Raw genomic sequence first — 17051 nt, 5'->3', positions numbered from 1 at the left:
ACCCAGTGTTAGCCAGAAGAGCTAGGTACTAGTAATCACTAAAATTGGTGCTCCTGGACTGGGTTGTAGCAGACTGGTATAAATAGGCTGCGGAGGGCCGAAAAAATGGCCCTTTCCACCCTGGTACAACTAGGCTGCTGCTTTTTCTTTTTTTTTTTACCGGTTGGTCATGAATATGGGGGAACCCTTTTTTGTTTTTAATAAATAAATAAATAAATGAATAGGTAATTTAGAAAAATGCATAGGGTTCCCCCCATTTTCATAACCAGCCAGGTTAAAAAACCAAATGGCAGCAGCCTGGTAGTGCCAGGATGGGAAGGGCCTTTTTTTTTGGTCCCACCACAACCTAATAATACTAGCCTGTTACTGCCCAGTCCAGGAGCGCCAATTTTGACGCTCTGGGACTACTGGTCGCGGAGAAGTTAGTGTTAACAATTTTATATCGGCTAACACTAGGCCCTGACTTAGTAATGGAAGTCATCTACCAGAAAGTTTCCACTACTAAGCCTGTAATAAAATAAAATAAATAATACAACAGAGAAAACTATTTTATTCAAAAAAATCACTCCCCTTAAAAAAGACCGGGAGAAATCCGGATAGTAAGTTAACCGTCCCCCACCTGTCCCCACATAACGGAGCACAATCTGGACAATAGGGGGTTGAGATAACCCCCTTGGGACCAGACTGTGGCATTTTTCTCAAAGAAAAGCACCATAAAAAAAATGCCATATGCATAGGCTATGGCGTTTTTAAGTGGTGCAAAAGGCTTTCATTGAAGTCTGTGGAAGAAAAATGACACAGTTTGCCTCAAAAACTCATGGCACATTTTGAAAAAATGTCACAGAGCCTCAAAAATGCCAAGGAAGGGAGAAAAACGCCATCCCCAAAAAACTGTAAAAGGTAAATCATAAACTTCCACTTACTTTCAGTTTAAATAGAAAAAAAGCCAGCCTAAAGGATTACCACTCTTGTCCAAATACAGAAGCTTGTTTCTGTTTTATGTGTTTCAGCTTCAATAAATATGTTCAGTTGTTACAATATGCATCACAATGTTTAACATACAGTAGTTACATAATATGTGATGCTATTGTATCTTATAGACACAAACCTACTTGTGTAGTCAAGTACAATGTGAAATAAATAAATTGTTAATTTCACTTACCAACATCTGCCATTTCAGGGACGGTTGCAGTATAAATGTCTTGGTTAAACTTTGGTTCATTATCGTTAATATCATGAATCTTGATTATAAACTCAGATTCTGGCTCAACTTGTCTTCCGGTTCTTCTGTCTATTGCTTTGGCTCGAAGAACATACATTGACTTTTCTTCTCTATCCAATCTCTTTGCAGCTTGGATATCACCTGTATTTTCATCTATAGTGAATACACTGCCAGCCCCATCTCCTGATAAAATATATTTTAGATTTCCTTCTCCTTTATCTTGGTCTGTATACAGCTAAAGGGGAAAAAAGAAAGGTATTTATGCATTTTAAAAATTTTAAGTTACTGATTACAAAGGTTCTACCATTAGAAACATAGATGATTGTTGGCAGGAAAAGACCACTGGGTCCATCTAGTCTGCCCTTTTAGTATTTCCATTCTTATTATCTAAGGATAGATATATGTGTATCCCAGGCATGTTTACAATCTGCTATTGTAGATTTACCAACCACGTCTGCTGGAAGTTTGTTCCAAACATCTACTACTCTTTCAGTAATGTAATATTTTATCCTGTTGCTTCTGATCTTTCCCCCAACCTACCTCTCACTGTTTCCTCTAATTCTTGAGTTCAGTTTTTTTTTTTTTTATAAAAAAAACACTTCCCTCATAACCTTATTTAGTCCTTTAACCTTTTTAAAGGTTTTGAATATGTCCCCCTTTCCCTTCTTTCCTCCAGACTATACAGATTTAAATCCCTAAGTCTATATGTTTTATGCCTGACACCTTTTACAATTTTTGTAGCCTGTCTTTAAACCCATTCTATTTCATCAATGTCTTTTTGTAGGTAAGGTCTCCAGAAGTGGACACAGTAATCCTCTGTTGGTCTCGGTAGAGCTCTCTACAGCGGGATCACAATGTCCCTCTTCCTACTGGTTATACCTCTAGCTACTGTATGCAGCTATGCAGTAGTGACTTACTTTAAAGCTGTCAGAAATCACTACCCCTAAATCCTTCTCTTCTGCAGTCTTTTCCAACACATAACTGCTGATATGATACTTGAATAGAGGATTCTTCTTCCCCAGGTGCATTATTTTACATTTGGAAAATTAAACTGCAATTTCCATTGTTTGGACCACTTATTTACCCTATAGCACACTTATGTGTCATCAGCAAACAGACAAACTTTAGCTACCAAACCTTCTCCAATGTCACTTACAAACATATTAAAAAGAATGACAGTCTATCCATGCCCCCGCAAATTGACTGCTTAGTAGAGCCACAGCTCGGATGCATGCAATATATTCATGGTGTACTGGTAGCACTGGGTTACTGCAAATCAGTTACTTTTTATGTCAATGGGACCAACTGCTTCCAGCCATTATTGTGTATGCACTGGAGCCGTGGCTCAGTCAAACAAATGAACAGCTGAAATAGTCCTAACATCCTATATTAAAGTGAAATTGTCAGGACGGGAGGTATGAAGCAATACTAGACAGTGGGCCCTGAAGCTGAACCCACCCACAGGCCATAGGCGGCCGTGGACAACCACAAAGACGTGCCCTACACTAAATAAGTGTAACACTGAACAAGACAGACAGACAAACACAATATGGGAGAGTCGACAAGCCAGGTCAGAACCAAATGGACTACGCAGTACAGAATCAGGAAGCAAACAGATAGTCAAAAGGTCAAGCGGGAGGTCAGGTAACAAGTAGCAAACAGAGGGGTTAGGAACAGGGATTGCAGGAAAAGACAGGCGGGGCTGGGTACAGGGTATGAAGCCTAATTGCCAGCAGTGAATAACTGGCTCTGCTTTCATTTATGAAAGAGCTTGGTCCGGATCCCCTTTGGACCAGCGCTCTGATCCTCAAGGTTCTGGACAGGTAAAAGCATCCTTTAATCAAAAAACACTGCTCAGCTGCAGCGAACGAGGCTAGCAGTGAGCAGTTTAACTCCTGCATTGCCAGGGGGCTGAAAGGAAAGCGGGTGTGTCAGACAAAAGGTTAAAACAGGCCCAGTTCACGCCAGGCTCACTGCACATTCCTGACAGGAATAATTCCTATTGTGAGTGCTCTGTCCCTTTAGTTTGTACCAATCTTTATAGAGCTGAAAATTACTAAAGGTTAACTACCATTTTAAAAATCTTCTGACATGTCATAGCGACATGTAAGAAGTGTATATCGGTCGGCTGGTTTAAAATGGAACTTACACTTTAAGCTGTTTCATGGCTCTCTAAGATCATATTCTGTTCTAGCAACTAATGATAGTCTAAGCATCCAGACCTTCTTTACCAATCTCAACGTAAAACAAGTCTCAATGTCATGTCACAATTTGAACAGAAGGAGCATGATACTTAGTTCAGAATTACATAAATGATGTACTTGTAATAAAAACAGAAGATTGATCACCTGGTCCATCTAGTCTGCTCTTACTGTATGTAACATTTTCTGTAATATTATAAAGATCTATGTTTAAACTAGACATATTTAAATTCAGTTTCTGTCGATTTACCAACCACATTTGCTAGAGGTTTCTTCTAAGCATCAACTACTCTATAAGTAGTTGATGAGTGAGGACCTTAGGAGCTACGTATCAGGGTGGTTTGGTGTTCTCCCCACTAGCAGGCACCCCTTGGCAACAGGCTTCCTTCATATACCTCTCCCCCTGTAGTCATATACCTCTCCCCATGTAGTCATATACCTCTCCTCATGTAGTCAGATAACTCTCCCCATGTAGTCAGATACCTCTCCCCATGTAGTCAGATACCTCTCCCTATGTAGTCAGATACCTCCCCCCATGTAGTCAGATACCTACTGATGTAGTCATATACCTCTCCCTATGTAGCCAGATACATCCCCATGCAGTCATATACCTCTCCCCATGTAGTCATATACCTCTCCCCATGTAGCCAGATACCTCCGCCATGTAGTCATATACCTCTCCCCAGGTAGTCAGATACCTCTCCCCATGTAGTCAGATACTTCTCCATGTAGTCAGATACCTCCCACCTATGTAGTCAGATACCTCTCTCTAGGTAGTCATATACCTCTCCCCATGTAGTCAGATACCTATCCCCATGTAGTCAGATACCTCCCTCCTTGTAGTCAAATACCTCCCCTATGTAGTCAGATACCTCCCCCATGTAGTCAGATACCTCCCCCATGTAGTCAGATACCTCTCCCCATGTAGTCAGATACCTCTACCAATGTAGTCAGATACCTCCCTATGTAGTCACATACCCCCCTATGTAGTCAGATACCTCCTCATGTAGTCAGATACCTCCCCATGTAGTCAGATACCTCCCCATGTAGTCAGATACCTCCTCATCTAGTCAGATAACTCCCCCATGTAGCCAGATAATAATATCCCCTTCTATGACCCGCCATATAGTAATAATGCCCCCTGCCCTGCCCCTATAGTAATGTCCACCATTCCACTCCCTTTCCCTCCAGCCCCAACACACAAAAAAATTCATACTCACTAATCCGGGCATGGAGTGGGTCTTCTTCTCTTCTCCAGCCTCAGAGCCATGAGGAGATCAAGGGGAGAGTAAGATCTGAGGGGGAAAAGAAGGAAAGAGGGGGATAGAGGAGGTGAAAAAGGAGAGGAAGAAAGAGGTGGTAAATGGGGGAGGGAAAGAGAGGAAGTGAAGAGGGGAGAGGAAGAAAGAGGAAGTGAAGAGGGGAGAGGAAGAAAGATGAGGTGGAAGGGGGAGAGGAAGAAAGATGAGGTGGAAGGGGGAGAGGAAGAAAGAGGAGGTGAAGGGGGGAAAGGAAGAAAGAGGAGGTAAAGGGGGGAGAGGAAGAAAGAGGAGGTAAAGGGGGGAGAGGAAGAAAGGAGGTGGTGAAGGGGGGGGAGGAAGAAAGGAGGTGGTGAAGGGGGAGAGAAAGAAATAGGAGGTGAAGGGGGAGAGGAAGAAAGGGGAGGTGAAGGGGGAGAGGAAGAAAGAGGTGAAGGGGAAAATGAGATGGGGGCATAGAGGGGGTGATGGGGGCACAGAGGAGGTGATGGGGGGTGAGAGGAGGTGATGGGTGCACAGAGGAGGTGATTGGGGTGAGAGGAGGTGATAATGGGTGAGAGGAGGTGATGGGGGTGATAGGAGGTGATGGGGGGGTGAGATGAGGTGATGGGTGGGAGGAGGTGATGGGGCACAGAGGAGGTGATGGGGGCACAGAGGAGGTGATGGGGGTGGGAGTAGGTGAGAGGAGGCAATGGGAGTCACAGAGGAGCTGAGGGGGTGACAGGAGGTGAGGAGGTAAGGGGAGTGACAAAGGAGGTGAGAGGAGGTGATGGGGTGACAGAGGAGGTGAGGGGGTGACAGAGGAGTTGAGAGGAGGTGATGGGGTGACAGAGGAGTTGATGGGGGTGACAGATGAGGTGTTGGGGGTGACATAGGACGTGATGGGGTGACAGAGGAGGTAAGAGGAGGTAAGGGGGTGACAGAGGAGGTGAGAGGGTGACAGAGGAGGTGAGAGGAGGTAATGATGTGACAGAGGTTGTGAGAGGAGGTGATGGGGGTGACAGAGGAGGTGATGGGGTTGACAGAGGAGGTGATGGGGTTGACAGAGGAGGTGATGGGGTGACAGAGGAGGTGAGAGAAGGTGAGGGGTAACAGAGGAGGTGATGGGGGTGACAGATGGGGTGTGAGGAGGTGAGGGGGTGACAGGGGAGGTGAGTTGGTGACAGAGGAGGTGAGAGGAGGTGATGGGGTGACAGAGGAGGTGAGGGGGTGACAGAGGAGGTGATGGGGCCGGATTTAGCATTGGGATACAATCGGGGCAGGAAAATCCTATTCCGAGCTGAGAGGGGTCCAGCCAGCTGTCAGAGAACCGGGTCGGCGATGAGTCATGGTGCGTGGGTTTACCCAGCCCCGGGCTTTTACAGGAGTTGGATGTGGACCGGAAGATGGGCAAGTCACAGCATCCAGGGCCACCAGGTAGAAACACCTGCAGCGGCCGGTGGAAGCCGGGCTGCCCCATCTTCCGGTCCGCCTCTCCCGGATCCGGCAGCCACAGGGGGACAGCGTGCAGCAGACACTGCTGTACCCTGCTCCTTATGTACTCACCCTGACTCTATCCATCTTTCCCCGGCTGCAGCTTCAAGCTCTGTCCCCCACAGAATGCTGCTGAGCTGCTGCTGCTGCTGGGGGAAAGAAGGAGAGAGCTGTTGCGGTGACTGGTGCCGGGACATTGCTGAGTGATAGCAGTGTCCCGGCACCCAAAGTTTATTTTTTCCCCTCCCGCGTACCTCCTCAACCTGCGGCGCATACCCCCTGTGGTAAGTGTACCGCAGGTTGAGAAACACTGGCCTGAGGTGCATCATTTTCAAAAACTCCTAGCAGCAGAGGAGTTAAATATCTGGGGGAAAATCCTCACCAAAAATCTGTGTAACTTTTTGTGATGGATGCAAGCCACCCCTCTGGTACCTATCTTTAATAGACCCTCACTAACATCCATGACCATGCTAGACCATGCTATAATCACTAACAAAGCCAATACCTTCAGCCTTGTCTTAACCATATATTAAACTCTGAGATGTGCCTTGTTATTCTGATAACAGACCAGAAAAATGTCTACAAAATCAGCCTTTTATTTTGCTCAGCTCTAGTCTGAGATTGTGGAATTCCCTTTTTACTAAATTCACATCTTTCTTGGACAAGTAATTTGTGCCAAGACGAACCACCAGATCAATTTCAGTTGTTCTTACACCCATAAGTTGTGGTCTCTAAAAAGTATAAAAAGCTTTCACATAGCAGGGGGAAGCAGTCAAAATATATCAGGATGCTTTCTGCTTGAAAATTGTACAGTTTAAGGCTATGTTCACACTATGTATGAGTGCGGCTGTATTTTTTATGCGGCTGGAAATGTGCGGCTGAAACTACGGCCGTGGGAAAAAATAGACATGCGGCTGAAAACATACGGTCATTTACTTGGAAATCTGGTTCAAGTTAAAATAACAAATAAAATCTTTAGAAAGTGATGCAAACACCTCTGGAATGCATCTGGGAAAGCAGGGAAACAGTTTACATGAATTGCTATTACCGGGGTTTGCGATCCTCTGCAGTATGCCGATGCCGATGCCTCTCATGGTTAATGTATTTAATTAATAAAACACATTTTCGTTGTAATAAAGTCCCTTTCATTGTTCAATAATTAAATTTAAACGAATCCATCATTTTGCAATTAAATATACTGTTAAAATATAAATATATATATATATATATATATATATATATATATATATATAAATAAATGTATATTTATATATATATTTATTTTTTGACAGTATATTTAATTGCACAATGATGGATTCGTTTAAATTAAATTATTGAACAACAAAACTGATTTTATTACAACGAAAATGTGTTTTATTAATTAAATATTAATTAGTACAGGAAGCTCCAGTAAGCCATTAATTCATATTGCCGGCAATAGAGCATTCTGTACTAATCATCACTTTACTTTAATTAAAACATTAAATGTTTCTTCTAATTATGTTATCACAATAGCATTATTAGAAGAAACATTTTGAATTATATGTGCGCTCAGCTGATTGGCTGATCGGCTGAGCGCACATATAAAGAGCCGGTCCGCAGCACAGTGACTTCAGCACAGTGACCCCCTCCCCTGCACTGCACCCATCCCAGTAAGGAAGGGGGGTCACTTAACCCCTTCCTTGCTGGGATGGGTGCAGTCTGACATCAGTATGGCCCCCAAGGGGTTAAGGGGGATGCAGTACATCCTCCCTTAACCCCTTGGGGGCCAGACTGTAAGCAGCTATCTGTAAAGATGCTGCATACTGTAAGGACCACAACACCGCTCACAATGATGGGTGTTGTGCTCCTGTTTGTGTGTTTTTTGTGTGTTTCTCCCTTTTTGTTTTTCAGATATCGGTATCCTGGGGATTACGTCGGATTCCGTGGACTACGTTGATGACCAGAGGTTATTTGGTGTTTTTTTTTTTTTATAAAATGGTCAATGAGGGGTGTGGGGGTGTTTTTATTTGAATAAAATTTATTTTTCACTTGTGTGTTGTCTTTATTTCTTTACTTTATAGACATAGTAGTGGAAGCCGTCTAATAGACGGAATCCATTACTAAGTCGGGGCCTAGTGTTAGCCGGTATAAAATGGCTAACACTAACCCCCCATTATTACCCCAGTACCCAATGCCACCAGGGGTACTGGGAAGAGCCGGGTGCCAGTGGTCCCGGAGCGTCAAAATTGGCGCTCCTGGACCGGGCGGCAGCAGGCTGGTAAGATTTAGGCTGGGAAGAGCCATTGTTTTAGGCCCTCCCCAGCCTAAATCTTACCAGCCTGCGGCCGCCCCAGTCCGGGAGCGCCAATTTTGACGCTCCGGGACCACTGGCACCCGGCTATTCCCAATACCCCTTGTGGCATTAGGTACTGGGGTAATAATGGGGGGGTTAGTGTTAGCCATTTTATACCGGCTAACACTAGGCCCCAACTTAGTAATGGATTTTGTCTATTAGACGGCTTCCACTACTAAGTCTATAAAGTAAAGAAATAAAGACAACACACAAGTGAATTTTTTTTTTATTCAAATAAAAACACCCCCACACCCCTCATTGACCATTTTATTAAAAAAACACACCAAACAACCGCTGGTCATCGACGTAGTCCACGGAATCTGACCTAATCCACAGGATACCGATATATGAAAAACAAAAAGGGAGAAACACACAAAAAACACACAAACAGGAGCACAACACCCATCATTGCGAGCTGTGTTGTGTTCCTTACAGTATGCAGCATCTTTACAGATCACTGCTTACAATCTGGCCCCCAAGGGGTTAAGGGAGGATGTACTGCATCCCCCTTAACCCCTTGGGGGCCAGACTGATGTCAGACTGCACCCATCCCAGCAAGGAAGGGGTTAAGTGACCTCCCTTCCTTGCTGGGAGGGGTGCAGTGCAGGGGAGGGGGTGGGGAGAGCTCTATACTCACCCCGATGTGTCCTCTTCGCTGGTCCGCAGCACAATGAAGTCACTTTGCTGCGGACCCGCTAATTATATGTGCGCTCAGCCGATCAGCCAATCAGCTGAGCGCACATATAATTCTAAATGTTTCTTCTAATAATGCTATTGTAATAACATAATTAGAAGAAACATTTGATGTTTTAATTAAAGTAAAGTGATGATTAGTACAGAATGCTCTATTGCCAGCAATATGAATTAACGGCTTACTAGAGCTTCCTGTACTAATTAATATTTAATTAATAAAACACATTTTCGTTGAAATAAAATCAGTTTCGTTGTTCAATAATTTAATTTAAACGAATCCATCATTGTGCAATTAAATATACTGTCAAAAAATAAATATATATATATATAAATATACATTTATTTATATATATATTTATTTTAACAGTACATTTAATTGCACAATGATGGATTCGTTAGAATTAAATTATTGAACAACGAAAGGGACTTTATTACAAAGAAAATGTGTTTTATTAATTCAATATATTAACTATTAGAGGCATCGGCATTCTGCATCATTGCCGGCTATTTTTGAAGTACTCCGTACGGACCGCCTGTCAATCCACGGCTGCATTTCCAGCCGCAAACAATGGTCTTGTTAATTTTTTACGGGTCTGTTTACGATAGGGCCGTAGATTCATACATAGTGTGCACTGTGCAGCCGTATATTGTATACTTTCCAGCGTACGCATGAACCGGAAAAATCCGGCAGATTATTTACCACCAGCAATACAGCCGCACAGATAAATAGTGTGAACCTAGCCTAAATGTCTTAAAAAATAAAAGAAGAAAAAGTTTTTAACTTCACAAAAAAACATTGGCTATGGTACAGGCCAACAATATTTATGCACTTTTGTAATGCTTACCAGGACCTGTCTTCCATATAGGAGCCCATAATGTAAGAAGTTTTGAAGCTACATTATTCCTACTTGGATAAAAAAAAAAGGAAGCTCTGTCTCCTTTTGCATAGTTCTGATTAGCACACAGCACAAACCTATTATACAAAGATAATCTTCATATAAGGATCATCAGAACAAAACTTTACCTGTTTTGTGCAGACAAACCTTAAAGAGACATCAGTGAAAAATACAGGGGGAACAGGGGTTAATGGCAACATAACAAAGAAGTTCTAATTACCCATCCCTGTGCCCCCACAGTGCAGTGCCGTCAGTTTGGGCTCCTAAATCTCTGCAGGCAAGTCCATGCCTTAGTCACTAATTGGCAAACATTTCTAAGTGGGTGCTGACGTCGCAGGATAGGGAGCTTCAGGAGGCTGTGGGAGGACCATAACCGGTAAGGCTTTGCTGTAGAGGCACAGGGACAGGTAAGTAGGGCTTTTTCACATGGGATTACGGGATCTGAGAACCAACCAGAAGTGCAAGACCAGACAGCAGGACCACAGGGACAAGGGAGCACCACAACAGGAACATTGAAACATAAGGGAGAGTACAGTACAGCAGGCAGGATATTCAGGTGCGGGATCATAAGAATGCTTTTGCAACACAAACACAGGAACACCTTTGCAGGACCAAAAAGACCTCAATGATCAGGCAGGGAACATGTGCTTAAAGCCTACGTATATACCTCCAAGCCACAGGAAGAAGTGTGATTAATTAAGGCATTGTGCCTTTAAAACTAGAAAAGATGCTAACCCCCTTCAATGACTGTCTCAAGAACTGCAATAAGAACTTGCAGGGGGGCCATGTGCCAATGATAGAAGATGGCCGTGAGTAAGGAGATGTCATTGCAGTTTTCTAATGAGAAATTGGGGGAAGACCTCCAGAAACTTTTTTTTACTATGCATAGAGAAATTAGAGGGTTTTTCTTGTATTTTTTGCCACCTCTAAAAGTCTGTGGGAGGTTTCCAAGCTGATATCTGGCCTCTGCTTTTTTTTAGCCAGCTTCAGTTGTTTCATCCATCTAGACATCACATCATGTGATGTTGTCACAAACTGCAGGTAGAGAAGGGACAGCGTGGACACCCTGAAATAGTCCTCATCCACTGTCTCTGAATACTTGCCTTGGACAGCCCTAGGTGACTGTGTGCTACTGGGGAAAAGTCCAGAACTTGCTATAACATGAAACACAAGACAAGGACAAGACAAACAAACAAACAAACACAAGGACAGTCAAACAGACCGAACAACATGGTGCAAAATTTCAGGTAGCAAAGTCAAGGTACAATAAGCCAAAGTCAGGTAACCAAGTATAGAAGACAGAGAACAAGATACAAGGAGGACATTTAGCACTCTATACAAAGAAACACTTATGGCTAACAAAATGTTAATGGACCAGAACAAGAGACCTAGAACCCAGGCTGACAAAGTGAAAGATAAGTGGAAAAGGCAGTACCATAAAAAAGAAAAACAAAGGTTTACTGTTTAGTGGCCAGAGGGAAGAGACAGGTGAGGTAAGAAATAAATCACCAGACCATGAGTAGAGCAGTGTTCAGTGTTCAGATAACTGCAAATAATCATAGATTTTAAATACTAAACAAGGGTAAAGGCACTATTACACAGAGCAATAATCGGCCGTATACGGCAATTTTGGCCGATTACAGCTCCGTGTAATAGAGATAATGATCAGCCGATGACAATCTGCTGATTGTTTCTTTAGGTCCAGACCTAAAATTATTGGGTGTTGGGTGCAAAATTGCTACGTGTAACATTGCTAGTGTAAAATAATAGTGTAAAATAATAAAGTATAAATAGTAAGCACAAATTTATTTACCTTACCACGTTCCCCTGTGTCCTTGGGCCTTCTTTGGTGTCCTCGGGTCTTCCATGGTCTCTGTAACTGCACCTCTACCTTCTGTTCCCTTCTGGTTTAGTCTCTGACCTGACAGGCCGGTCAGCCAATCACTGGCCAAGACAGGACCACAGCCAGTGATTGGCTGACCGGCCTGTCAGTGCGAAGACCAGAACAGAAGGCAGAGCGGCAGCTGCAGAGAATGGGGAAAACCTTAGGACAACGGGGAAGACCCTAGGACACCGTGGAACATGGTTAGGTAAGTAAATACTTTATTATTTTACACTAAAGACAGTGGATGCATGGACATAGCTAATGATGTCCATGCAGCCCTAGCTTCTGGATAGTTTACACTTTAAGATCAGGCTGTGTAATGGGACCCTAAGGGTGTCGTTCTCTTAGAAATTAACTGAGTTTTCTGGAATGACTCTGAGAGAGAATCCATAATACACCAATCTGCATGTCTGTGTTTCTCCATAGCTGGCCCCACCACCAAGGTGGAATTAATGCTAACTTTAATTTGGTTCTCACAGGTAAGTCAGGCTCAGAGCCTACCTAACACTCTGCAGCGACAACTGATATAGAGCTCCTTAATAAAAACTTCTAGCTAATTACCAACACTGCTGCAATACAGTAATTGTATAACCATGGCAATATAAGTGATTATGTTAATAACTTCATTAACAAGTATCTGTTTCTATGATAATAGTTATTCACTGTCCTATTTCTTCTATCACTGATTTCATTTAATTTCCTTTAATAGATTGGTAAAGACAAAGTCATAGCTCCAGATTCAGCAGACCTTGATCTTATATCACAAGTGGAAAACACTACAGGACTCCAAAATGTAATCAATTTATATTGTTTTTATGGCAAAGTTTCAACTGCATCTGGAATTAAACAACTCCACATTATAAATTATTCTGAAGCCATCTAACTTTCTAATTTCTTGTTGTAGCTTCGCCAAAATCAAATCATTTCCTCCATCATGATAGAACATCTACTAGCATAAAGGTATTGTGCATTTATGTTTAAAGAAGCATATAATGTGCTGCAGCATCAATTATCTAAAAGCTTTTGGTAAACAGAAATATATATTTATGGATAGTTTCCTTTTTAGCGGGACCTATGAAATAAAATATTACCTTACCAATGCAATCTGTTCATTATAATTGATCTTTATGATGTAATAAGGCTTTTGGCATTAGGCTGTTTGATATTTGGCAGTCATGCTTGGAAAGTAAATTACCCAGTACAAAAGAAATATCTTATATGCAGGTTAGCATGTTTAATAAGAAATAAAACTAACCAAAAATACTTGAGGTATTTATGTGTCAATAATGCCAGGTTAAGGTTATGTGCACACATGGTATTTTGGTCAGTATTTTTAGCTAAAGATTTACACTTTTTGGCCACAACCACACAATGTTTTCTTTTTTACAATTTGACAGATGCTTTTTTGGACAGTCAACATCTTGTAACCAAATAATGTCTATTATTTAAAAATAAAATTTGGTATTTAAAAATTATAAAAAAAAAAAAAAAGAGGCCATCAAATGGCCAAAAAAAGAATTGTGGCCATGGCCTTTCTGTGTTTTCGACCCACCCCTGGTTTTGGTGAATAGCCTTATGATGAATTTTTATTATTCTCATTCAAATAAATATAAAACACATATTTATCTTATTGAGAACAAAGTCAAAATAATGATTAATTGCTAAAACATTTGTTAAATAAAATTGACTAGCTTATTCTGCTCAAACATAACATTTCATATGTTACTGCCCATTGTGAGACTAACAATTACTTTAATTCTTGTTATTATCTATTCAGTCTCATTCCCACAGTTGTGAGTTGCAGCTTTCTGCTGAAGAAACAAAAAATGTGTGTGACTTTTTTTTTTTTTACATGAGCTGTACTGAAAGGGAGGGGGGAGGAGTAGAAATTTAGCAAAAAGCTCAAACACAAATTTTTGTGTTTTTAGCAGAAAGCAGCAGTTCAGAACTGGGAGAAAGAGACTGAATAAATAATAACAAGTATGAGAGGAATAGTTAGTCTCACTATTGGCAGCAACATATGAAAAGTTACGTTTGAACGGAATACACTTTTAACCTCTTAAGGCCACACCGCGACCCCGCTCTGAACTACCGTGATCCCGACTGCTATCTGCAGCACAGGACTGTGGCTATTAGCAGGCCAATCACCGCTCTCGCTAATTAAGACTGTTAGGTGCGGCTGTCAAACATGACAGTTGCATCTAACAGTCTTATTTGCAGCCCATCCCTGTTGCCTAGACGTGATGATCGTGGAGGGGGGATCCTTTGCTCTTACCGGGCTGGGCCTCAGCGTTGTAATGACTTTGATCCCGGCTCGGTATTCTATTGCAATGGTCTGCAGAAGACCAAAGCAATAGAGCACTGATCTCATGGATCAGAGCTGTATAATACAGCTACGCTGATCTCTATGGGGGATCAGTGTAGTTGTATTAGAAGTCCCCCAAGGGACTTCTAAATAATGTTAAAGTGTGTGTGGGGGGGGTGTCTTCATTAAAAAAAAAAAAAACCTTCCCTAATAAAAGTCTGAATCACCCCCCTTTTCCCATTTTATAAATGAAAATAAATAAATAAATAAACATGTTTGGTATCGCCACGTGTGTAATCACGCAAACTATTAATTTATCACATTCCTGATCTTGCACGGTAAACGGCGTAAGCCCATAGATCCGGCAAAATGCAAAAATTTCGCATTTTTGGTCGCATCAAATCCAGAAACATTGTAATGAAAAGCGATCAAAAAGTCGTATATTTGCAATCAAGGTACCGATAGAGAGAACACATCATGGCGCAAAAAATTACACCTCAATCACCCCTATAGACCAAAGTATAAAAGCGTTAAAAAGCATGGTAATAGAGCAATTTTAGGGAAGGGTTTTTTTTCTGTAGAAGGTTTTATTTTTTTAAAAGCCAACAAATAATATAAAAGTTATGCAAGTTGCATATCGTTTTAATCATACCGACTTGAGGAACATATATAACATGGTTTTCCATAGGACAAACGGCGTAAAAATGAACAGCCCCCCCCCCCAAGGAATAGAATTGCAATTTTTTTTTTCTATTTCACTGCGCATATATTTGTTTTCTGGTTTCGTAGCCTATTTTATAGTAACAATAGTACAATTAGTAAGGTAAAAAATAAGGGCTCATGTGGGTTTCTAGGTAAAAAAAAATGCAAGTGCTATGGCCTTTTAAACACAAGGAGGAAAAAACACAAACACAAAAATGATAATTGGCTCCATCCTTAAGAGGTTAATGATCTAGAGATTGTGACTCCTTGCTCCTTTTTACAATAAAAATATTTCCTAATGAATTTTCTTGTATGTGTTGGGTCATTGTCCTATTGCAGAATAGAGTTGGAACCAGACAGATGCTTCCCGGATGATACTGCAGGATGTACTGTAGGAGGTATCTGCTTGTATTTCTAAGCATTAAAGACACCATTATTCCTGACCAAGTCCCCAACTCCATTTGATCAAATACAGGATGTTCTGCTTCACTGACCACTGCTTCACTCACCACTGACAAAAAAAAAAGGCATAGCCCCTCCCCCAATAAAATTTTAAATTATCTTGTTACCATGTTACACATAAAACACATAAAATAAATAAATATATATCGTAGCGTGTGCAATTGTCCAATCTATTAAGCTATAGTGAAGTAAGGAAAGTAAGTATTAGGGATTTTTTGTCACAATATTTAGAAGACATCTAAAACATTTTTTTTTAATTATGCTAATAAAAACTAGATATTGTAGCACAAAAATACTTCCCAACCAGCCCTGTAGGTGATAAAATCAATGTGCTGTTAGTCTTAGATGGCAAATAGGAAAAAGCAAAAACACAAAATTTTAAATTGGCTCTGTACTTATGTACTTAAGACTAAAATCCACTGCATCTTTAAGAGGTTAAAGCTTTTGGACAGATGTACTTTGAGTAAATGAGATATTGTAAAAAAAAAAAAAAGAATGTGGCACTCAGTACTCCAATTAGATAAAATGTCTAACATTTATTCTATATTTTTAAATGCTTGGTGGTCGGACACGACAAGAGCTGCTTAGGCATCAGCCGTTTGGCCCTAAGCATAGCGCTTTTACAAGCCTAACATCTCTTCAAGGAATGACAGGTGATAGGGGAAAGGAAGGAAATTGTCAGGGGTCCCATCTTTGTAGTCCCTGCCGATCTCTGTATCAGGCCCTATATTATGAATAGAGTGACGGAAAGAGCAGAGTACAACACTTTTCCTGGTAATCTTTCTGTCACTCCATAGGCATGAATGGAGCCGTGGGTCACGTGCCCTACCCACAGCTCTATTCATAATACAGAAGTTGCGGCCCAATGCAGAGATTGGCAAGGAGTACAGAGACAATCTCCTGTTTTCCCTCTATTCTGTGGATAGGGGGAAAGTTTATTTTTCCTGGAATACCCCTTTAATATGTGTCCCTTGATGATGGAAGCTCCTTGGACACCTAGCACAATTATTATAATATTTAAAAGACAATGAAAAACAATAAACTTGTGCAAGAAACCATTCAACTCATTTCCGTCATTAAGTCGCAAATTTCCAAGAGCGTCTGTCTTTATAAGTGTCTATACCTGGTTAAATTTAAATCAATCTCATTCCAGAAGATGCAGAATGTCAGTGTTGCTATTGTTTATTCTGGTCATATGTTCAATTAATCTTGGTGAACCAAAACCGGTTTTCACCGATCTCAGATGTTATTTATAGCTCATAAAAAGGTTTTCTAATTGTGGAATCTATATAGAAGCAATAACACGGATATATTCTGTATATTACAAAGTCAATGCTACAACAAATGAATTGTTTTACATTAACAGGCAAAACTGAGTGATGAGATAACCACAGGATAGGTCATCAGTCACTTATCGTAGGGGTGCCAACACCTGGCTTTCCTACCTATCAGCTGTTAAGCAGCTGTACTATACAGTGAATGGGGATAAAAACAGCTGGCTCTATTCATTGTATATTGGCAGTTCAGGAGCTGAGCTAATGTTACGGGTTGCACGATTACACAGTGAATGGAGACAACTACTTTTAAACCCATTTACTGTGCTATGTGGATATGTGGA

At 41.3% G+C, this 17051-nt stretch overlaps 1 protein-coding gene across 1 annotated transcript in view; it reads right to left on the bottom strand.

Annotated features, from left to right (window-relative positions):
- Positions 1-17051, bottom strand: part of LOC138784161 (cadherin-9-like) — a 128939-nt gene that overhangs the window by 85776 nt on the left and 26112 nt on the right. Inside the window, exon 2 of the mRNA XM_069959673.1 lies at positions 1163-1457. Within this exon, the coding sequence (XP_069815774.1) occupies positions 1163-1457 (295 nt within the window). The remainder of the gene's footprint in view (positions 1-1162; positions 1458-17051) is intronic.

This window comes from Dendropsophus ebraccatus, chromosome 2 (genome assembly GCF_027789765.1).
Source record: "Dendropsophus ebraccatus isolate aDenEbr1 chromosome 2, aDenEbr1.pat, whole genome shotgun sequence".
NCBI lineage: Eukaryota > Metazoa > Chordata > Amphibia > Anura > Hylidae > Dendropsophus > Dendropsophus ebraccatus.
This window is presented reverse-complemented; position numbering and strand designations above follow the sequence as displayed.